Genomic DNA, 25,461 nt, shown 5'->3' with positions numbered 1-25,461 from the left:
TGATATATAGCACAATATAAGAACTGTTTCCATAAGTGAATTCATTCTTGCATCCTTTGTTATATCACTCCTTATCTCATCCGAATAGAGCATACAGCATATAACAACTTCAACAAACATTAAACAACAAACAAAAAATCCATTTGATCTACAGCCCGCTACATTATTTACCAGAACTTTTTGTAATTTTAAAGTCATTAATATGAATCAAACTATTATCTATTTTGAAGATAACGCAACAGCACCTGAGCACTGGACGCAGAATAAAGTAAATAAGGAAAATTTTGGTTGTCATTATCAACTAATATTGATTTCAATTAAAATCATGTTTTAACAACAAATAATTTATTTTTACATTATGTTAAAATTAATAAAATATTATATATAATATTTAAGATCTAGACTACACTAATGAATAAATGAAATGAACTTTTTAAAAGGACACATGAAACTGAAAATTTCTCGGTTGGAAAAATCTTGATTACTGTGAAACCAAATGCAGATAAAAAATTATATAATCTACAATTATAAATATAATTTTTAATTTTAAGCATATCATTTTAACAGCATAATTTCATTAACAGTCATTGAATCGAAGTACGGAAACATACGAATATAAAAATATAATTCTAAAATAACAATCTTTGTGGTAATACTCTTTTCCACATTTGCCACTTTAGGGATTAATAAAATATTTAGGTTTTTGATCACAGATTTTATCTAGCCTATAAAAGTTTTGTTTATGTAGCTTGACCATCTGGATGCCTCTCAACAATCATTCCAACACCCTGAAAAAAATAAAAAAATTTTAAAACTAGTAATCAATATTTTATGATTAACAATTTTTATACTGATCAATACCTGGCCACCAGCGGCACAAGCAGCAATGAGACCAAATGTTCCATCTTCCCTTATAAGCCTGTTCGCAGCATGAACAGTTAATCTCACACCTGAAGGTAAAATTTATTTATTTTTTTTAAATTAAGGGTACATTTTGTATGGTGAATAAAATAAAAAAGCATCAATATTAATTGTTTTTTTAAATAACTCAATCATGCTTTACACCATTTATAGTGGTATTTACTGTCTATCAGGAATATAGTATTAAATCTGAACAAGAAAAAAAAAAAAGGTTGTGCTAGTCTGGATTAAGGTATTAAGTAAACAAAACTAAAATTTATAGTATACATAGACAACCGTGAGTGAATATTAAAATAAATAAATCAATTACTTAAGAAATTGTAATATCCAAGAGATATATACATATTATTTGCTTATTTTTATCAGGCATAATATCACAGACAATACCTTTAAATAAACACAAGGAATGCTTACTCAGCAATAATCAATATACTAACAAGTAGTTAGAAACTAAAAAAATAGAAAAGGATGGCGGCTCCTAAGAACACCAAGGTTGCACAGAGTAGTCACTTCACAACACATGAGATGAACATGAACTCATTAAATGAGCTTATTTCAAAGATATATACCACCATCTAAAGGTGCCACTAAGAGAGCTAAAGCAACTGAATCAAATGTGCGAGGCAGAAATAAACCACTGATTATTAGAAGATATGAATGGCAGACACACCCTATGGCAAAATACAAAGAGTGGGAAGGCAGATGATATACAATAGCCTTAAGACTAATTCAGAATAATAGGCTTCATGTTGAACTCCATCACTGAAGCCATAACTCATTAGAGAAAAGGAAGCAATACAAATGGCATTTACAGATACATACATATACATTTTTGCACATGATTTGTCATAGTTAAAACGTCTTCTTATCAAGCACTGAACTCAACAGCCACACCACATTACAAGCTATACTCTCATATTTTCTTTTCATAAGACTATCGGTTGGTGCTTATCTAATTTCAACAGAGAACAAAACCAGAGCAGAGCATTATCAGCAGGACATTTTATATTAGTCTTAAAAATCTCAAGAGCATCGTGAGAGGAGCTCACATAAATCGGGTTCTTTGCATGAGTAAGAGGAATGAGATGAAGACAGGAATAAATCACCTCATGCAACAATAAAATTCATGCTTCAGGCTGAGATACTTCCCGATAAACAGACATGTGCCATAAAACAACTACTTCGCAAGCTGAATAAGTCTACAAACAAAAAAATTCTCCAGCCAAGATTTTATCGCTTTTTGATTAAAATAAAATGTTTTTCATTAAAACCTCAGTAAAAAAGTCACTATTTTCCAGACAAAATTTTATACCAGTATTCTCTGTTTAGGATAATAACCATCATCCAGGAAAATAACTCAAGTCATACTAATACCCAAGCCCAACAAGAATCTTACAGAAATTGGTAATTATAAACCAATTATTTTATTAAATATACTAAATAACATCTTCAAAAAACTTTCACTTACCAGATTAATGAAACGCATATAGCATCATACCTAACGAGCAGTTCAGGTGTAGAACCTGATACTGGATTGTAGTACAGCTAATAGACTACATCACAAAGGGATTCAATGAAAAGCAGTACACAAGTTTACTTCAAAGGCACGTGACAAAGTCGTTACATGAGTCTCATCCATAAACTTAAAACCACTAATTTTACATTGCACATCATTTACCTCCTTCAATCCTTCCTTAGCCAAAGACTGGTCTTCCACAAGGTTCTAGCTTTCCCCCTGCTCTATTTAATCTGTATATATATAAAATTAGACTTTCTCTCACACCCATTTGTAGAAAGATCACTGAATGCTGATAAAATACTTCATTGTACTGAATTGTTACAACAGTGAAATGGGTTACAGGCCCTTCTTAAAAAATTCATGTTTCTTTTGCAAAGTGGAAGATTAAAGCAAATAAGCCAAAAATACACCAAATGGACTTAGTCTGTCAATTACTTAGGCTAAGAACTGGATAAAACATAAACATATTTCAAACATATACATAACAAATTCAATAGAGCTAAAAACATCATCAGCATAATGGCCTTATACTATAGTAGAAATTCTATATTATCACCGAAATACAAACTGATCCTATAACAAACAGTAATACTGTCAATAATTACATATTCTGCTCCCGTCTAATTCTAACAATAGGAAATTAGAGGTCATTCAAAACATATATATGAGCATAGTTAACAACTAACCTCAGTACACCAGAACTTTAATTATGTCTGGCTTACGATTATAACTAGCAATGCTAAAACAGTAGACATAACCAAACACTAAGTGTTTTATCTCTTATTCCCATTTCCGATCTCTGGTTGATACAAAAAAGTAGAAGACAACAAGACATCACTAAAAAGATACAGTCACATATCACAAAACATACTAAGACCATTTGTGAACTAAAAATAAATTATATATGAAGAACAAATAAAAAACCAAGAACACTTGGTTAAAAACCGAATGTATACAAAACATAAAAGTTTTGTACAATCCAGGAACAATGGAATAGTTCACAAATAGTTTTAGTATGTTTTGTGATATGTGACTGTATCTTTTTAGTGATGTCTTGTTGTCTTCTACTTTTTGTATCAACCAGAGGTCGGAAATGGGAGTAAAAGATAAAACACTTAGTGTTTGGTTATGTCTACTGTTCCATTCCATTGTTCCAACCAAGTGTTCTCAGTTTTTTTATTTGTTCATCATATATAATTTATTTAATTTACTTAATAGGCTTTTTTTATAAATTTATTCTTTATATTGTTTTGTTTTTTTTATTTCCTACATGTTTCAAACTAAAAATATGTAAATTAATAAAATTCAAATCACTTCACTGTATCATGCAAAATGTGTTCACATTTTAACATGTATTGTATATCCATTACAGCCCTTTGGCCATCTGTTATTAGTAATCAATAAAAAACAATTTATAAAAAAAAACTTTTGGATTATTTTTACAAATTAGGATCTCTCCATATGTTTTTATTAAAATATTCATTTCCTAAATGTATGTCTACTACAAGCAGTCCTCTTGTCAGTTTAATTTTTAATATTCATAACTAAAATACTTGGAAAAGACTTCGGACGATGATTACACAGATGACAATCCATCGGTAAAGCATTAATCCTAAGAGTCTGCTCAACATATAGATGGTTTGACAGCTAGATAAACTCAATATCCAAGTTAAGCCTACAATCTGCTCAACATACAGATGGTTTGATAGCTAGATAAACTCAATATTCAAGCTAATCCAAGAGTCAGACAAGAGAACATCAAGACAAGAAATTGCCATTGCCGACTCTCTGGGTGGCAAACAAACAAACTCAATAGTCTACTTCAGCATAAAACTTGGAAAGACATCTCAAGTCTTTCATTTTTGATATCAATTCAATTCATAACCAGAGTAATAACCACATAGCACAATTATTCATTAAACTAATAGTAGTTCTTAAGATTACTTAAAAAAAACTCTGGTCAAATTAAGAAAATGAAACAAAAATCAACTATAAATAGTATACACTCATTAACGATGGGTTCATACGATATAGGGACTAATTTTTTATACTTGTGGGATAAAATAAAATTATCATTAAAAACATTACTAAAAGAGAATCCTTAAGAGAATTTTATCATACCTGTAGCAGCAAATGGATGCCCAATACTCAAAGAGCCTCCCCAGTTGTTGAACTTTGATAATTCAGGAGAACCAACTTTCGATGATCTACCCATATAATTTTGGGCAAACCAATCTGAGTCCATAGCACGGAAGTTAGCCAAAATTTGTCCCTAGATAAAAAGAAAAAGTGAAATACAACAGTTATTCAAATGGTGGTAACTGAAAAAAAAAAAAGAAAGACACTAACTGCAAAGGCTTCATGGAATTCCCAAACATCTATATCATTCATTTGCAGTCCTGCTCTTTCTAAAACTTTAGGAGTAGCATAAGTTGGCCTACAAACGAAAAAAGTGAGTGAATAATGTACACACATAAATTAATAAAATACCTCAAAAAAGTAAAACTAAAATTATTACCCAAGCAGAAGTTGATCCTTGGGATCTTGTGAAACATAGATGAAGTCCCTCAAGTAGCACTTAGGTTTAAGTCCTAACTGTTTAGCTTTTTCTTCTGACATAATCAAGCAAGCCGAAGCTCCATCAGTCTGTAAAAATGTTTTATGAAGTCATATTAAGTAAAATGTTTTTAAAAATTAGCAAAATTCAAAAGAACAAAATGAAGTGGCGCAGTTGAAGCTTTCACTCCAATATCAGATATTTACTTTTGACAATGGTATGTATATAGACAATAAATCAATGTTGTAATGACTTTCTGACTAAAACAATCTTTTTTCTCAGTCCTGATCTCAAGATAGAGCAGTTACTATGAAATCCTATTCCGTCATAAAAACCTGATTTCCAGTTTAGGAAAGGATTAGCAGCTATAAGGTTGCTAAAGAAGATGTCAAGTACCTAACAGGTTATCCCATGACAGTCATGGGCAGAGAGTCAAGTACCAGTACGCCCCCTTTCCCCCTTTTTTTTTTAGTACGCCCCCTTTCCCCCTTTTTTTTTAAGTTCAATGTGCAACGAAGCTTAACTGGTGCCGAAACCTGGGATACAGGAAGAGCATTCGTCCCAAGAAGCAAGTTTTTGTCAGTTAGTATGCTTTGTTATTTTATTTTATTATATTATATATTATTATTTTTAATTTATTTTATTTTTTTTGTTTTTTTCCTCTCTCTTTTACTAAAACATGACTAGCCGGGCAGTCAGACAACCAAGGTCAACAGATTCAAGAGATGGTAACCATCAAGTTTCCACCTCTCCCCAAGACGACCGTGCCAGAAAAACATGCTAATGCATTTGAATGGGTTAAGGTTTGAATGGCAACCACCCAGGACTTAAGGAAAGCGGTATCTGACTTGGAGAAATTCGCAGGAGAGGCTGAAGAATCAAACCAATTCTTAAAAAACAGAGATCGCATCATGGACAAGATAGCAGCAAAAAAGTAAGAAAACTTACTGGACAGTGGGGGTGCTGATGAAATGAAGGCTGCAGTGGTTTGTAGGGTTAAAAGATGCATCCTCAACCAGATTCAGGCGGATGAGGAAACACTCTGGAGCATGGAGCAGGAGAGGCTGAAAAAGGCCTTTGGAGGGCGATAGGTCCTGGAGGAGGATATTTTTCGAACGTTCAGAGAGAAGACCAGGACAGTCTAGTGAGCAGTATGCTGCAGAACTGCTGTTCCCCTACAATCGTATTATAGAAAAATTGAGCAAGATGAAGGAGGCAGATCAAGTACAAGTTCACATGTTCCTATCAACTAGCCTGAGAGTCAAACTAGTTAAGGAGATCAGAAAGAGAGAAGGCTTATCACATGAGCCTTCTTTTGTTGCATACCCTCAAGAATTGATCAATGCGAGTGCCCGGGGGACTTAGAGTCCACTACAGCCAGCCCAGAAATCACCAAAACCCTTGGAGAAGGGATCAGGAGGAAAATATGAAGGAGAGGGCAAGAAACCTGGAGAGAAGAATGGGCCAAATGAAATCAAGAGGCATCTGGAGGAGGAAGGACTGTAAATGCCATGCGTGTGGTGAAATAGGTCACCTGGTGGCCCAGTGTCCCTGCACCAAATGTTTCAAGTATGGGAATGAGGGACACATCGCCAAGCAGTGTCCCTAAATCTACAGAAGAGATGTGAATAAGGATGAGCCTATGGAGGTAATTCCCAGTGGGTGCAAAAGAGGAGTCATAAATGAAGGACAGAAGGCTCTTCAAGTGAATCTAAGGAGGTTTCAGAAGTGTCAGAAAGAGGGAGAAATGAAAGAACCAGAGAGCGTAGGAGGTTATAAGAGGAGTAGAAGGCAAGGAACAGGAGGAAGGAGAATGTCGATGGAGATCTGAGGAGGGTGCCAGCAGAGGGGCAATCGCCGACACCGGTCTGCCTATCATTGGAATATGCGGAGTGAGGTGCCTAATTGATACTGACAGTTCACACACAGTTGTGACCCGAGAAGTGCAAGAGAAGCTACAGGATGATGGAGGGGTGTTTCAGGTTCAGGTATATCATTGTAAATTACTCACCCTAGGTGTGCCTTGTCGCATTGGAGGGGAAGTAATAAATTAGATGAGAGAGGTTAGCCTTGCAGTGCATTTAGTGGGCAGCATGCCACGGGAATACCAGGTGATTGTGAGATGTGATTAACTTGAAAAAGTGGGCCCTGGTGTAAAAATGACCAAGGGTAAGTGGCTCTGTACCACCATATCCGTGAAATTGAAAAAAATAAAATAGCGTTTATTCAAAGGTCCTGTGAAGTTTTATAATGAATTCAAAAATTAAAAACTCACTAAGAATGATGAGTTGGCTGCAGTGACCGTTCCATGAGGTTTGATGAAAGCTGGTTTCAGTTTTCCAATGGCTTCTGGAGTTGAAACTCGAATTCCATTATCTTTTTCTACAATTTTGTCTGAGCCAGAAACTAGAAGAAGAAAAATCATTTATTTAGTACAATTAATTTTTCCACACAAGAAATATCAAAAATGTATTTTTAAATTATTATTTTCATTAAGAAGGGGAATCTCTAAATAATTATTTCTTAATGCCAGATTGTAGTTAAGTGTTAAATTAAGCTCAACTTTATCGAGCCACCATACTATATTTGCTTTTACAATATCTTAAATGATTTTCTTTTGGACATCAAGTCGTTAGTTAAGTTTGTTAAAGCCATCTCAAATCAACTATGTATTTTTGTTGGAAAGCTTTAAAATGAACAAACTAGCTGGTTCGGATATAAACATTCATTTGGTTAATTTAAATATTTGAAAACTAAAACTACATTAAACAATTGATGACTAAAACAATGAATACAAGTAAAAAAAAAAAAACCTTAAACAAAATAAAACTAGGTAAATAAATTATGAAGACGAAAATAAACTAATTTATAAAAAAATAAATATGTAAAATAAATACTGGTCAACAAAAGGTTGATCCACTCCGATAGGTCAAAGGAAGATATTTTGCTTGTCGAGGTGTGTAGGTCTGTAGCTAAATACACCGCTGTAATTTTAAACTGGTCCAAAGTTGGTGCAATGGCTCACAAACAGTTGAAATGTCCCAAAAGCCAAGATGGCCACACTGGCACTTATTAAGGGCAGACAGGGTCAAACTATTTTAATGTATTATGCAAGCCAACTAATTAGCAGCAATTTATATTCAACGCAGATAAGGTCTGGTTTCGGACTGTAATGTCTATTAACACACTCAAAATGTCAATAAATAATACCAAAATGAACGCAGACAAGGCTGGTTACACACGGTCATGGTCACTAATTAGCCGGAACTGACTTAAAAACGAAGATTGCTAGGCAACCTCTTAGCAACGGTGATCAACCCTTAGCAACTGTCTCTATTAATTAATTATAACAACACAAATAAAATACACATTTTTCTTCTCAAATGACTTTATCAAATTAAAATAATATAAATAAAAATAAATGTAACTAAATTAAACACTAACACAACTCAAATACTATTTACAAGGTAATAATAAAATATGGTTTTAACAAGGTTATTTTCTTTAAGATGTCATATTATTAGTATCTGAATACATTTAACAACTGAGTGAGGCATAGATAAAGTTAAATACCTTCATTAATCCTAAGAACTGAGTTAAATGATGGAACTGTTGACAATTCTGAGTATAACTGCTAGCTCAACTTGGGGTCAAGGGACTGGAGAGAAGTTTCCTTCACTCAGTTCCAGGGAAGTAGCTGAAAGACCAAAGATGCCTAGGTGGAGGTTTTGAGGATGCTACAACTAGGACTATCCGTGCACGATGAAGAACTGCATCCTGCAAGAGGTGACCCTGCTTATACTGAACATGGCGGATCTAGACTGGTAAGTTAATAAATATTCCCCAATTCAAGGCAAAACAGCATAGGTTTTGGATGTATGGTTGTTTTAACAGTTGAACTATGCAAACTCTAGATATCAGGCGACCTCCAGTTTTATTTAGCCTTCCTGTGGCATGCAGGGCTCTGACATAGGTGACTGTTTAAATCCCTAGCTACTCATGGAAATTGACGAGAATAAATTAAACATTTTAGTGGAGGAAGGAAAGGAGAGGAAGGAGGGGTTTTCTCCAGATTCCACAAAAACAATAACAGAGGAGTCACTTCCTCAAACAAAAACAAGAATGGAAGGCATAGAAACCAGTAATAAGGGTGAAACTCCGAAGGTAAAGCCAGTAGAAGCAAAGGAGGAAAGGGCTCACCCATCTCTTGAAGATCCTGAGACCAAAGAGGACATTAATCCAATCATCAGACTGAGTGGGTCCAGAAGAAAAAGATTTTACGGGCTGAAAAGGAATGGGTATTCCGAGGAGGCGCTCAGAAAGAGTAAAGACCCCATGAACAGCCATAAGAGTCTATTGGAAGAGGGACCTATGGCCCGATCAAAGTTTAGCTCCCCCCTAGTAAAATAAATAGAGGAAGAGATCCTCAAAATAATTCACAACCAGAATCCTAATCTGAGGGCGAACACATGGAGGGTGTTCAAAAGGGAGGATAACCCTAAAGGTACTCAGATAGTTTTAGGATTGGAAAAAGAGCAACTGAAGGCCCTTACAGAACAAGGTATGATGTACTTTGGTGTAAGAGAGGCATTCTTCAGGCTGCTTGATGGAGCAAAGAAGTCTGACGCTACCAGGGAGGGAGGAAAGAGGGAGGGCCGAGCCCTCTTGGTCCCCTGTCGGGGATGCGAGCGGACAAGGTGTCGGGCCTTATAATAATGCCCCCAATTTATTTTTAATTTTTTTTAATATCTGATTCATCATCATAGACAACTATTAATTTGTGGTATTATCTAACCTAACACAGATGCAAACAATATTATCGTTATAGCCACTATTATTATCTAAAAATATCCCAGAAGTGAATAGCAACAAATATAATAACCCACCAAATGGGTAATTATATATTTTGGTACCAAAATAACTGACAAAGGATGAATAAAACAAAGAGATATTAAATAATTTAAAAAATAAAAAAAGATTCTTTTATATGTTTTAATGCTCTATGCCAGTCAAAATTTTACAGCAATTATGAGCATAGATAAGAGGTACACAAGAGAATGAAAACCAATTTAGCTATCTAAAACAAACACACACAGATGCCAAATGTTGGAGGTCCTAGGGAGTCGCAAAAGGATAGTCTCCTTAATTATATAATATGTAGCTCCAATTTCGAAAGAAGCGATGGTTACTATATCATACAGGAGACAGATTCTTTCTGTTTTTCACAGTTTTCTTAAGGGCAGTAAATACTTTTCGAACTATTTCCTATAAGGCCGTGTACATGATAACCAGAATGCCGCCTGTTGAACTTCTTGTTGAAGAAAGTAGACATTATAGAGGACACATGTTTCCAGAGAAGAACGGAAAATAACTATAAATCAGTGGCGACAACGTTAGGAGGCTGCAGATTCTGGGAGGTTGACACCCAATGATGTGGCTTATGGTATGATTGCCAGCATGGCAAGATAATTTTTATATAACCCAACTGTTGACCAGACATGAATACTTTAGGGCATACCAGTAACGATTTAAATTGGACAACACGGCACAATGCCCTGCATGCCAGACTATCGAGGAAACAGAGGAGCAAGTGTTTTTTACTTTGAAGAAGAAAGAAGCAAGTTGGGGAGAGTGTGCGGAGGAAGCATCACACCAGAAAATTTAGTGAGCCATATGCTGCATTCATACCAGTATTGGGACACAGTGAAGAAATTCACCACAGTTGTCCTTAAGAGGTTGAGAGCGAAAGAGAGGGCCAGAAGGTGCAACTAGCATGGAAAACATGAAAACCAACAATGAGATGACACTCAGCCATTTCCCTCCATAAAATAATGCCTAACCACGGTCCCGTGGAAAGTGTAGAGAGGTGGTTTTATAACCCATTTGAACACCTTGGGACAAGACAACAAAACATAATTTTCATTTACTGTTTAAAAGTCAAGCTATTTTGTTATAAACCCATTTTAACTCCCTAACTGAGTAGACAGCTCTTCCAAACTAATAAAAAGACATCTATAAAGAATTTTTAAAGTAAGATTAAAGGTTCTAGTAAAAATTGATGCAGTAAGGAATAATATACCTTTAACCGGCACTATATCAGTCATATATCCCTTATTAAAGGCTTCATTAGCTAAGGAGTGTGATCGGAGAGCATACTTGTCTTGTTCCTCTCTGCTCACTTTAAAAGAAGCAGCAAGCCTGTCCGCTGAATGACCCATAGTTTCTCCAGATGAAAACTCAGACACAGCAGGAAGCTATAGTTTTTGTTTTTGTTAATAGAAACTGATAATGAAAACATTTATACAATGATGAATAAATAAAATACATAAACTTAAGAAATAAAATTCATGAACAGTAGAATACAATAATTTAATTAACCAATTTATTTAAATTATAATTCACCACAAAATATTGGGTCATTTCATATGAAACGTCCTTTTTTAATATTTCAGAAAATCAAAGTGGAATTAATGAACTTTTGTTGTTTACAGATTATAGTTAGCCATTATTAATCCTTAATCCTGTCTTTTGTGATAATATTTACTATCATTCCAATTGATAGCACATTGTTTAATATGCCATCAAATAAGAACGTGGATACATGCAATTTTCGACTATTTTTTTTTATGAATTTTAACTTGGACATTCAGCAACCCAAGCTGCAAGAAACATTACCACAGCGTTTAGAGTAGTGTTGTAACAAACAGACCATTTGCCGGTGGTTTGAAAATATTTTGGCTGGTGACACAGATTTGGATAACCAACCCAGTGGAACACCTGAACGTTGATGTATGATAGGAAGTAAGAAAAAGGTATGAGGGAGAAAGGTATGAAGTAGGAACTCATGGTTAATTACAGCGAAACATTTGTATTATCTCAATTATTTTTAATTTGAATATGAAGCGATTTGGTATCAACTTATTCCTCTCATAAAAAAGAGCCTCCGTACAATATGTATGTTTAATTAAGATCAATAATCTCTGACAATAAAGAATGAAATTCAATGAATCAATGAAAGATATAATAAATCAATAATCTTACCAAAAGATGATAAATAAAATAAAAATAAAAATATATGAGAGGAATAAGCTGGCATGAATTTAGTCAAAAAAATTGTCTTTATGACTAAATTCAGATTTTTAGTTTTAAATCTTTGATTTGAAAATGTCACAACACTAAGAACATACTTCATAAAATCATTAAAACCACTAATAACAGGAGTAAGATATAAAAAAGAAACATACTTCTGGTACAAAATAGTCTGGCCTTATAGATGCAAGAAGCTGAAGTTTTTGTAATGGGGTTTTTGCTTTGTTAGCACGTAGCATGAGGGCTCTCATTTTACGAGAATGACGAATCGGTACATCAGACATCATCTCAACTCCTCCGGCAACAATAATCTGCAAAAATAATTAGTTTTCAAATCATAAACTCAAAAAGAGCTATGTGATATATATACTGGAGGAAACTCACAACAATCAGGTATAATTTTGAGGGGGGTTAAGATTTTTTTTTTTTCTAGGTCGAAAAGCAAAGCTTCATCATTGAAAATTAAAAAAAAAATTATTAAGATCAATCATCTTTATATTAAAAAAAAAAAAACTGTTTGGAAGTACATTTATCTATACCTCATAGGCACCTGCAGCTATCATTCCAATGCCTGTAGTGATGCCTTGGTTTGATGAGATACAAGCCATAGTGACTGTATGAGCAGGTGTTTTGTCTGAAAATCCAGCAGTTAGAGCAGCTTCTCGTGCAATATTGGATGTTTTAACTTCCTGAATAACGGTACCATATATAATGTAGTCAACCAACTCTTTAGGGAGTTTTGTTTTATTTAGAAGACCCCTAAAAAATATAATTAATATGAAATATTCAATCATATGAATAAATAACTAATTGAAATAAGTAGTAAGATTTTAAGTCCATAGAGATAAGTTTTAATAAGAATGTTATTTAAAAAAAAAATTTCATTTATTTATACATATTTCTTAGTGGTTCATCCCTCATTCTGATAGTGTCGCAATTCCTGCTTAATATTTCTTTTATATCTCCCCACACCAATTAAATCCGGCTAAGGTCAGGGTGGTAAGGGGGTAAATGAACATCATGAATCAACAGTGTGTGCACATGGGTGTGTGTTGTGAAAGTAGTCTCATTCAAGAAAATAATATTTCTTTTCTTGTTCCATAATTGGCATATTTTGTAAGGCTATTGCCCCTCTTAGCTACAATAATATTTAGCTTCTACAAAAGAATTTTACTCCTTAACTGGCACTTTTTATATTTAAATCAAATTTATTGATTTATTAAGTCTGGGATCCTTTGACTGAGTGTATATATCATAAAAATAAATAACTTTGATTATAATTGAGTATTATGTTGTATGTACAGTCCAATCTTGATAATTTGACAAATACAGAACTGGCAAAAGCTGTAAGATTAGCAAATATTATGGAGTACTAAGGTTTCCATTTAAAATAACTATATCAAGGTCAAAATAATAATACAAATCTAAATTTGTTTTATAACTACTTCACCATCAAGAAAATATAACCATTATAGAGATTATTCAATGCTAATTAACAAATATGTAGGGACGGGAAATAGACCCCTTCCCTTCCATCAGATATTATAAGCTTGTCAGATTTTGGTCTATCAAGATTGTACTGTACAATATGAATGGAAAAAATCAACACTATCACCTATCCCTATCGTCATATATTAAGGGAAAAAATTGTAAATCTTTTTTAAATAAGATTCATCACAAAGACAGATACATTAAAATGATAAAGAATATTCATTCAATAAATATCTTCCTATTAATAAAATTTATATGTTAGAGAACAAAAAAAAATACATGAATTTGCAAGCTAAATAAAAAAAAACACAATAAGTCTAGATTTAGAAAATGAAAACAAACTTTCATTTGCAGATATTACCTTCTCTTGCTTAAATGACTGCCTCAAGCCTTCTAGGTATACTTCTAATCTATGATGACTTGTGTCTACACTTTGAGTGATTTCCTTCCAACTTTCTGTTGTTCATTTCTCCTCCTATATATTACCAGGAGGGTCAGTTCTTAAAATTCTATTATAAGAGTTAATTTAACAAGTTCTATGAACATCATTCTAGAGATTTTCTAGAGCTAAGATAATAGTAGTTCGACAGGGCTATGAGTTGGCCGTTTAAAACTCTGCATTTCTGTGTCATTCAGGGATTCATTATTGCTTTTCTGCTGTACATAAGACTATCTAAAGGGCTGGAAAGATTCATGGTGTTTAACTCAAGGCATAGATTAGAAGAGGAAGACTTAATGAAAAGAACTTCAAACCCAAGAAGACTATCACAGGACCAGAGCTAACCAAAAATTGAAGAGCATATACAAGAAAGATATGAAACAGTTTATCAGAGGATATTTGAGCATTACTGTGACTAAAATATTACTAGAAAACTCCAATTTGAAAGTAGCTGAGAGATGGGAAGGGGTGCAATATATATCTAGAAGTAAAGTAAAAATTTCATGTTTACTACAGACCTCTAATTAAAGATTTGTATAAAATAAAAATTCATCTAGATTATTCAATTTAATTTATACCATTGATTAGAAATAGTTTGATAATTATGTATGATAATACACATTACAAGCACTAAACATCAATATTATTATAACTTTATCAATCACATCTCAAAGTTTATATTAATATGTTAAGCAAACACATCAAACTTCACAATCACAAACTAAATCAACTCATGACCGAATATAGGAACATTAAATACAATTTAAAATATGTCATACTAACAAATGTGACAAAGATGAAGAATTACAAGAATTCAAGACATTTAATTTGTGCTTACAGACATTAAGACTCAACAAATATATATTTTTTTAATTAAAAAAGGGTACCTAGTTGGCTTAAAACAAAAATATCTATTTAATAAATTTAAAACTAACTGGAAAAGGACGAAGTCATCTGATAATGCAGGTCAATCAGAATGACCATGAGTTCAAATCAGTTGTCACAGCTCCAATCAAACGTTATCAGCTGCACATCACGTAAACATACAAAAACAGATATTGATCATACTTGGAGATGTAAAAAATTAGAGCATAAATATCAAATGCTAAAATTTTTCACATTTAGGCTAATGGCAGTCATATAGAAAGACATTTGAACAAATACTTGTGAGAACAGTCATGGAGAGTTCAGCTCAGATTAATGGATTGTTTGCTATAAGATAAAAGAAGTGCTTCTGAGAAAATTTTGGGGACAGCTGAAGAAATAAAAAAGCCACCTATATACAATTATATATATTTGGTTGACACAGGCATAAAGACAGGGCCTATAAGAAAACGATATAAAGCTGTGAGGAGCATAGAGTCAAACAATGAGAAGAAAATAGAACCCATTGATTAAAGAAAATACAGTAAGAATCAGAGCAACTGAAAAAATATATAGCTTTGAATGATGTCAGAATGCTTTGTCACATGATAAATCAGAGTAAAGATCCATTTAAACTTCACGTTAAAGCATGTAAAAATAAAGATGAGTCATTGACCATGAAATAAACATGAACAATAAAGATAGCACACTTCGACTTAATGCTGAATTAAGAAAGTGAGATAAAAGCAGTCATAGATAACCACAATGGTGAAGAATATATCTACCCTCCATAATTCAAGGAAGTTGAAGCTATAAATAAACATAACATATCAACTATGATATAATTCATAGTTTGTGTGATTATCTAGGGTGACATATACAAGTTACCTTGTTGTTTATTTACTTGTCATATTTGTACAGCGATTATGAAATTTGTAGCTGCACTTGTGGCAGACTTCATAAAGTAAACTAAGTAATCATGCATATAAGTTGTGCATATTACTCCAAATTGGTGTTAAAATAATAGCCCTAAAGGGATGATGGTATTCAAGTTGAATTTTTAGAACAGGACAATGAATGACTTCACCATAAAGCATTTCAAGATATTATTTTACCATAAAGCCTTCAAGATATTATTTTACCATAAAGCCTTCAAGATATTATTTTACCATAAAGAGCCTTCAAGATATTATTTTACCATAAAGCCTTTCAAGATAATATTTTATCAATTTGAAATCCTCAAGGATCGGAGGAAAGGTATTATATGTCCGATCACAAGCAAGAGTATTACGGATTGTACTAACTATAATGGAATCACCCTCCTACATGTTACAATTCTGAGCATGCCTACAAATTACTACTTAATGTCCTCTTTTAAAAACTTCTGATGTTTACTGCGTGAGGAATAGGCAAATATCATACTGCGAAAGAAAGAGGAAAATTAATGGTGGACAAAATACTCAGGGTCCATATGACTCTTGAAGAAGACATAGCCTGCCATCCTATTGGGGATTTCCGAAATAATATGCACAACAGCAGTTTAAGAGGCCAAATCTCCACGAAGTAGAGCATAATTTTGAGATTCTATACCATCTAATTTAAATCACAATATTGATGTTCATTGTGCAATTTAGCTCCAACTATATCTTTCCCTTGAATTTATGAAAAAGAGTGATTTAAGACATGGTGATGCCCAACCTTACTTCCTAATCTTGCCTTAAACCGAGTTATAAGAAGATTAAGAATAGAAATCCATATACTGGTTTATATCTTGAGTTAGAGTAGTTAATCTTTTTCAAAATCAGTACAAAGTGAACATGGATATCTAAAAAACTATGAGAAATAGTGAAAAAGTTAATAGAATCTATCTTGTCAGGTTTAATTTTGTATAGGATGGCCTTAACGCTAGGATGCACAGCTTATGCAGTAAATGTGAAAAATTGAAAAGGGGACGTTTTCCTCCTATCTTCCAACCTGCTAGGAGTAAGGACTTTTAGTATGTTTTTCTCATAACTTGTCCAAATAAAGTTAGAGCAACCTTATGAAGATTCGCTGAGGAGGCCATAGATATTAAATTGAGATGAACTTAATTCCAATTCATTGGATGAAAAAATTAACTTTTACAGATTAATCCACAAAAGAAAGTTAATACAAGGGACCTATTGTGGAACTGCACTTTTGGTTTTCATTAATATATTTGTTGTTTCTTTATATTGTTTGTCTAGCTTTTAAATTCTATTGAATATATTTTAATTCTAGATGGTTCGGAGGTACAGTCAGGAAAAAATATATGGTGAAAATAACTTATTTTCAACTTTAACTTATTGTTAATAGTTTTTGCCTAAATTTGATCCCTTTGTTGGGACTAAGAAAAACAATGTATCAAATGAAATACATATGAAAGAAACGAGAAATAAATATAGATAAAGAAATACGTAGAATATGAAAAAATACTAGACATAGATTGAGCTGATTTTTTCTTGAATGTAAAGTTTAATCAATATAATATTAATCTGAATATCATTCACACTAAAGTTTTGTAAATAACATTTTATTTACTACTATTTTCTATATTGTTCCTAGAGCATGAGATAAATTAATTTAATTTATTGATATTGTTTACACCAAACTTTACATTATTATCATATTTGGTAAAAGCTTTTTTATTTTTTCTGTGATTCTAGGAAAAAGTATTAGTTTATGAAATAGCTATTAATTCACTTTATAGTCATAGCCACATTGATTTCAGATCTGATTCTATTCTCATAGTTAATTATTTAAAAATAAACAGTATTTATTAATTTTTTTTTCTTGATTTATTTGAAATTGTACTAACATTACCTTTTCTTTTTATACATGAATATATTTCATCACCAAATATTTTTTATTTAAACAACATATTATTTATTAATCTATAAAGATAAAAATTCTTCAAGATAATCCATAAAGTTTCTATTTAATTATTATCACTAACCTACATCGTGACATGTGAGTCTGAGGGACCTCCCAAAGCAATATTTATTTGTCCTACATTTTGATATTCTGAACTAATATATTTCTTATTTCTTATAGGTTGATTGATCCATTTCCATATGGAGTTCATTGTAGCTGAAAGAGTTAAGGCATCAGCTTAACCTCATAATTGCAATGACACCAGTTTGATTCCAATCTGGGTGGGTTGAGAAATGAAAACTTAACCCGGTTAGAATAGGTTGATTACCTCTTGGAATCTCTTATGAGCATTTTAAAAGTATTTTATCATCATTATTTTTATCATCAATACATATAGTGATAATTACTGGTTTATATTACATTTTGATTTATTATTTCCAATTATAAAACTTTGTTTAAATATAACAAGATGGTCAGAGTTGTGGTCGAAAAAGAACAAATGGTATTTAACTATTTAATTTTCGACATTTCGCCCCACTTTTCAGGGCTTTATCAGGGCTGTTTAAAGTGATAGGTATAAAACTTTGTTATAAGACAAAAATTAAACCCTCCTCAAAATTTGAGGTCATACATTTAAGATATGTAGAATTCAACAATCAACTAAAAAATATATCTATCCATGGACAGATTTTATTTCTATGATTTCCTTCACACAACTCCTGTTAAACAAATAATATAATATAAAAATTTAACCATATAATGTTTAATTAAATGGTTTGGGTGTGAAGACCAATGCAAAAATTTTTTGTTGTATATTCGCTAATATTAGTCCAATTATGTGGAGTTAAACATATTCAATTTTATCTATTGAAATTTTCCCAACAATTATAGGGTAAAAGCTTTAAGTCTGCTAATTTTCAATTTTATGGCTAAACTGGAATTAGGTTTGAATTTGTATAATTGATCAAGTAAGGGAGAAAATATAACTCAATGCATGTGGGTAAAACTAAGTTTTATTGTTGAGCTCATTTGGAGTAAGACTGCTCACACATGAAGAAGAATATTGTAATGAAAAATCTCTGGGTTAAGAAAAATTTCCAAATGATGACAACAAACAGATGAAAGATTTTAGCACATTCTGCTGGGATTAAAATGATTCTTCTTTTACTATTTATCTGAACTTGCTTTTGAGGATAATGTTATCAAGATCATTTCAGTGGGAATTTCAATGAAAAAGTTGATATACAATTAATAAAATTTGTTATTCTCCTTCAAAATCAAAAAATCTTGTTCCAAAACACTTTTGTAGTTATTAAAAATTCCTTATATCCCCATTATATCGTGAGTTGGTAGAAGTATTAGAAAAATCCATTTATAGAAAAATTTCATTAAAACTCAGTTTAATCTTTAACAAGGTTACATGGGAAAGCAATAAAGGAAACATAAGCAATTTTCCTTCTTCTATTGTTATTTCTAATCCTTTGTTTTACCATAGATAAACACAAAATCCCAAAGCCATTCCTTATTTTTAAGCAAATATTGGGGAAGTACAACATTTTCCTAGAGAAAATCAAAGATGAAGGGACTAACTTCCGAAATTTCTCCAACAATTTTCCTATGGATAACTACCACACAGATCAGCATAAAATGAGCTAACAGTATTCCTTAATTTCTTTTTCAAAAATAGTACTACAAAACTGTTCCGAGTTAAGAACATGGACACGAATGAAGTTGGTGCACTTAACAATGACTGAATACAGACTGAACATCTAAATCATTGGTGCAGTGTCCCCTTGTGAATTATACAATGGTTCTTTGAGGTCTTCCAAACAATAGTTCAAGTAATAAGACACAAACCTACCAACCATCAAAGGGGCTCTATGAGTAGTGCTACCACCCAATTTCTTATCTCATTTAAATTCATCACTTATCAAGAAGGCAAAAATGTTCAACTGAGCCAATTTCATGGAGTCACAACATTCAGCTAGTGCTCGTAATTTACATCTGTAAATTATATCTCCCATATACATATTATATCTATTATATCTCCCACATTTGCATCTGCATAGAATTAAAACTAGTCGAGTAGAAGTTAGTTGGTATTATTAGAAAATTCCAGATCACATGGGATTTTGGATGCCTTCATTAAATAAATAGAATAATTATTTCCTGCCAGCAAAGAAAGACCAACCAGTTAAATCCTATAGATTACTAAAAAATATTTGTAATAAACTAAACGTATAGACAACACGAGCATCAAGTCATAAATAAGTTGATAGGGGGGAAGTGGAGCATCAAGTCAAAAATAAGTTGATAGAGGGGGAAGTGGTTACAAATCCAAGTTGAGTTATAGAAGTTTCTGGGGAAAGATTGGGAAATATAGTCAAAATGGAAGGAGGAGGCATTCACTCAAAAATAAAAGATATACTCCACCTATTGCAGGGCCCTTGCAATTCATTTTTTCTAATACTATTATATTTTTAATAGTCCTGAAGAAGAACTAGAATTTAAGCCAAAACGTTGGCACACATCAAAAGTAAGTTCATATTTATTAACGAGTTTGCTTTCTTGACTACACCAGCTTTTTTAAAATTTTGTTTATCAACCATGTTAAATTTTCTTCACCATCAACCAGCTTTTTGTTAAATAATACCCACAGCCGATATTTCTACCATAATGAATTTTTTTTAATTTATTACTTTTTGGTTTATTTATTGACTTTAATTAATGTAATTATAAATTCTTTATTCAGTTTAATAAAACATAAATTTGTATAACTAAAAAAATAATTTTAATTTATACTAGTAATACAAATACGCAATGTATCTTAATGAATCAATCCAAGTACATAACAAAACATACACTCATTACAACAGGTTACTTTGTAGAAATTGAAACAGATAAAAGATAAATATTAAAAAATATATTGTTCCCATGTTTCTTTTTAAACCTTGAAACAGATAAGATATAGAATAACAATAGTGAACCATATTCTACAAGGTTAACAAGGACAGAGATAGGACCTAATACATATGATAATCAATGACTCTATAGTCACACAGATATTCCTATCATTAAAAAGCTGAGAAATATTAATTCAGCAGCAATATATAAACAATAATTTACATGATAGTTCTTCAGTCAGCACTGTAAGTAATTGATAAAAGTTTTCTTATTCTTCTTCACATCAGCACAAAATACTACATCTTGCCAAAAATTCAAATTATTGAAGAGAATGGAAATGAGACAGGATTAAAATGTAAAGTTATTATGGGCTAAGAATAGAATAGAAATTCATAAGGACATAACAGAGTTAATAATTTTTTCAACTAAACTGGTTCTATGAAAAATTGCTAAGAGATTGGAAGTGAGGAAATATGTATAGCTGAAATGAATTTTGAATTTCAACAGAAGAAATCGGAAGATATAAGACTGGATAATAAGATAAAGGAAGGAAGTCCCTGCATTGGTGATAGAATAGTCACATCACCTTGGCATAATATTGGTATATGGGTTTCTCTGAAGAAACATTAAATAAATCATAAAATCAATTCACTGAATTTTTATTAAGATCATCTAGCAGCTTAATTAAGGTGGCATAATTAAGGTTTTTAGTAATTCCGAATGGATTATTTAGATTATCATCAATTTCTTTTTAAAATTATTTACAATAATTTATTTATTCAATTAGTAGATATAAACTCATTGTTTGTAAGAATAAGCAGGATATGCTTATATCAATTAAGAAAAATCAACAATCATAATGTCATTTTTTACAACTGTAATCGGGGTTTTACCTGTGGGAGGATGGTGCAGAATAAAATATAAAAAACACACTTACATTAAAGAATGTCTGGCAACTTCATGCGGCATCATTTTAGCATAGTCAGTTCCTGACAAAAGGAAAGGAGTCCTCACCCCATCAACAAATACAATATTTTTTCCTGTTCTATCCTTAATACTTTTTCTCGGACTGAGAACTGTTGGAGCTGTTGAGATGCATCTGGAGGCTACAAACATAGTATGGGAAATTAAGGTTAAATAATATAACTTTTATTTATTTTAAACAAAAAATGGTGATAAAGGTAATAATGGTAAAAGTTAAATATTTCCGCTTTTAGCTAGTATTGTCTATTTATCAGATCTATGCATTATGTCTTAGCTCAAAAGATTGGTTTTATCTTGAGAGCATAACAACAAAGAATAGAATTTCTAATAAACATACAAATGCATGTTTAACAACCAATCGATGGTCTAGGCCAAGAAGGTAGGTATAGGTGCATGATTCTCTCAACAGTATTTTTGGAATATATGGTTAGCACTCTATCCAACCACTTGATTCATCTTCTGACAAATGCAGAACAAAAACTAACAGCTCAGAAAGAGTCTATAAAATCAAAATACTCACCACAACAAAACTAAACTATTTTCTAGCCAAGAGAAAAGTGTGTGTATCAGTATTAAACCCACAGGGCAACAACTCACCAAAGGTTTTAAACCTTGAAAAACCATTAAAAGTGAAATTTAATATAATATATATAATATTATATTGAATATAATATAACTAACTAGTACTTAACAATGTATAAAAAAACAAACATTACATTCAAGAATTTCTAAATCCTACTTTTTTGGGAGAAAAAAAAAAAAAAAAAAGCTGTTATATGAAGAAATCTGAGAACAGGTGTACAATAAGTGTTGAAATGCAATAGTATTTTATGACAGAGCACTCTCTCTTAACTGATAAAGAAACACAGGACAGGTTAGTGTCCTATTGAATCATGATCATTAAACCCAAATTCAGTAAAACATATCATGAATAACTCAAAACCACATTGTGGTGGTTGGATGATGTGGGGCTGACCTTAGGTTCCTAGGAGTGGCGAGATTCAGAAGAGCTGAATAGGATCAGTTTAAATGAAGGAAAATAGTAGAAGAGCTTAGTAAACTTCATGGACTATAGGACTCGGCAGACTTCATCATTTATCAGAGTTGTTAACAAACAATTTAGTTGACAACAGAATGATAATGAAGTAACACTATCAATGTATACAGAATTTAAGAAAAGTAAACAATCAACTATTCACAAGATATCAACAATTGAATATTAATCTGGAATCTTTAAAATATCAAGATGCAACATAACTTGCACATAAAAATTAAATACATATGATTTAGGATGATTTGAAAATTATTAGAGATAGTTCTTAATGGTTGTAGTTAAATTTTAATGGAAGCTTAATATACTATAGGTTCAATTTTCAATACATCAAGTTCAATAGTAAAAATTAAATCCACTCTTCATTTTAAACCTTAAGTGTACTAGAATGTCTGTGGAGGGCATCTTACACATTCAATATTGAATTACGTTGATATAGAAATTCTGAGAGGTATACTATAACAATAATATTGGTCCATGTATGTATGTATATATATATATACATACATAAGTATATACTTATATACACAACATTCAATAATATAGCTTTAATAATACTGACCGTGTAAGGTGGGCTTATTTGAACTACATTGGCACTATCGCATAAAGTACACTTCAAATTGATAAATGAACACATGATAAAAAGCTTGTGAGTAAATTATATGCAGCTAAAAATACTGGCAACCAGCCATATTACAAGAAGTTAAATCTTTCAATGCCATTCATTTATAGAAAAATTAAAATGAAGAACTAATTTAAAAAGAAGTAGTATCAGTGATCAATCAAATTTTAAATAATTAAAATGTTTTTAACAATATATTTGTCTAGAAGTAATTAGTTGGACATGTCTGGAAGTGAACATAAGTTTAATAACATAAAATAATTTTGATGTACATCTTTAAACCTGTTTTATCATGATGATAAAACAGGTTTGAAGTATAAAAATACTATAGAGCACCATGAGACATTAGAATTTGAGTATAATAAACGGAAAATACACGTAGAAATGTTCATTTTATTGAACGACTTCACAAGGCTTGAATTTGTAAAAATAAGCCAATTATACTAATAAACCACTTTATGAAAAAAAATTAATTTTACTTTACTGACCATTTATTGCCTGAGGCAGAGATGACCTAGCAAAGTTGTTAACTAGAAGAGCTGCCATGTTCAACAACAGTCCACTCGAGAATGACCGATTAGGATAAGAGCAGTTGTACCATGGCACCTATGGCATAGTTCATTTGAAAATACATCAGTTTTAAAATAAATTTTGCAAATTGTATTATACCACTTGATGAAAAATCAAAGTAACTATTTTTATTTTTATTTTTTTAAAAGTTAATTTACAGTTTATTTATTTTCCGACAATGGAATAACAAATCAGTTTCCTTTAAATGATCGTTCCCTCCAATAAGTCCAATGTTCTCGAATGACTGAAATACAAGATACTTTTTCACAAATAATGACGAATAGTAAAGCATCACGGTTATTATTTTCGGAAACTATCTTGCAATAAACATGCCCTCTAATATTGCACCCACAGACATATGGTTGGTTCTAAAAATAATGTCAATTATAGTGATACTGGAGTATTCCATCATAAGGAATGTTTCTTATCGATATTTTTTTTATTTTTATGTTATTCTTATTTCAGTCTTTAGTATTCACCAAAAAAATCATTTCCTTTTTGTGGTTTCAAAGCCTTCAATTATCACTAAAACCTCCAGTATCGAAACCAGTTTTAATTAAAACTTCTTCTTTGCGAACTCAGGATGTGTTCACTGGTTGGGGAAAACTTGTAAAAATAAATGGTAATGGTATTCTGCTTTAAAAAATGAAATCTTGATTATTTTAAATGCAGCTTGTAAATCAATAACTTATTTGAAATATAATAATTTATTTGAAATTACTGGAAAAAATATCTTACCTCGTGTTGTAATCCTACGGTTTCACTTCCTACTAATGGCCATTTAAAGTGTGCAATTGTTTTTGAATATTTTTCTATCTAACTAGGGCAAGCAAGCTCTTAAACTTCAGATTCTTTACCATTGCTGTATCATTTAAATTTAAGTTAATTACTTAGCCGCCGGCCTTCGATGGAATGCTGAGTGTTTCCAAAACAAGACAGATCAGGGTAATTCTTATAAAAAGCTTAAATTTCAGAGCCGTCGAAAATTCGGACGAATAAACCATCTTCAAAAAATTTCCAATTTATCGAGTGGCTTCGTGGGACCATTAAGAAAAATATGTCTCAGGAAATAAACCTCAAACCATTTATTTATTTAATTAAACTCTAATTCGTTACATCGGTGGAAAATATCTTAGCCACAAACCTTAACAGGAATCCGGAATGTTTCCTAAAACAGGTGAACGCAACAGACTCGACTTTTTATTTGTTGCACTTCGTCTTATAAAAGATTTATAAATTAAACTAAAGAGCAGGGAGTTGGCCACGCCCTCGGAATGCTGGTTTACCTTGATGTGAATCCATAAAATCGTCCGTTTATGGACGGATATTAAGAAGTTGTAATAATTCCAATAATTTTATCCATTGTAACAGTCAGCGAGCAAGAAGTGCCGCCGAAACCCGCTAGGGGCCAGCACTACAAGCGTCTAAGCAGCTGTATAATTGTAAATAAGTTTATTATTGTAAAAATTTGATCTCTTGTATAAATGTATATATGTTAATATGTAATATGTAAGAACGTTAATTATAAAATAAAAAGAGATTGAGCAAAAAGATTCTA

The 25,461-nt window shown here is 31.9% G+C and overlaps 1 protein-coding gene across 1 annotated transcript in view; it reads right to left on the bottom strand.

Moving 5' to 3' along the window:
• Nucleotides 1-323: 323 nt before the first annotated feature.
• Nucleotides 324-25,461, bottom strand: part of LOC106692959 (trifunctional enzyme subunit beta, mitochondrial) — an 86,571-nt gene continuing 61,433 nt past the window's right edge. Inside the window, exons 2-12 of the mRNA XM_067048622.1 lie at nt 23,822-23,939; nt 21,614-21,782; nt 12,626-12,845; nt 12,242-12,397; nt 11,077-11,251; nt 7,273-7,403; nt 4,959-5,086; nt 4,790-4,877; nt 4,562-4,712; nt 862-950; nt 324-788 (exon numbers count right to left, since the gene is read on the bottom strand). Of these exons, the coding sequence (XP_066904723.1) occupies nt 741-788; nt 862-950; nt 4,562-4,712; nt 4,790-4,877; nt 4,959-5,086; nt 7,273-7,403; nt 11,077-11,251; nt 12,242-12,397; nt 12,626-12,845; nt 21,614-21,782; nt 23,822-23,879 (1,413 nt within the window). The 5' untranslated portion in view covers nt 23,880-23,939 and the 3' untranslated portion in view covers nt 324-740. The remainder of the gene's footprint in view (nt 789-861; nt 951-4,561; nt 4,713-4,789; nt 4,878-4,958; nt 5,087-7,272; nt 7,404-11,076; nt 11,252-12,241; nt 12,398-12,625; nt 12,846-21,613; nt 21,783-23,821; nt 23,940-25,461) is intronic.

The sequence above is a fragment of the Halyomorpha halys genome, unplaced genomic scaffold (genome assembly GCF_000696795.3).
Source record: "Halyomorpha halys isolate HHAL.00 unplaced genomic scaffold, Hhal_1.1 Scaffold80.1, whole genome shotgun sequence".
Lineage (NCBI taxonomy): Eukaryota > Metazoa > Arthropoda > Insecta > Hemiptera > Pentatomidae > Halyomorpha > Halyomorpha halys.
Note: the sequence above shows the minus strand (reverse complement) of the source record. Positions and strands in the feature narration are given on the sequence as shown.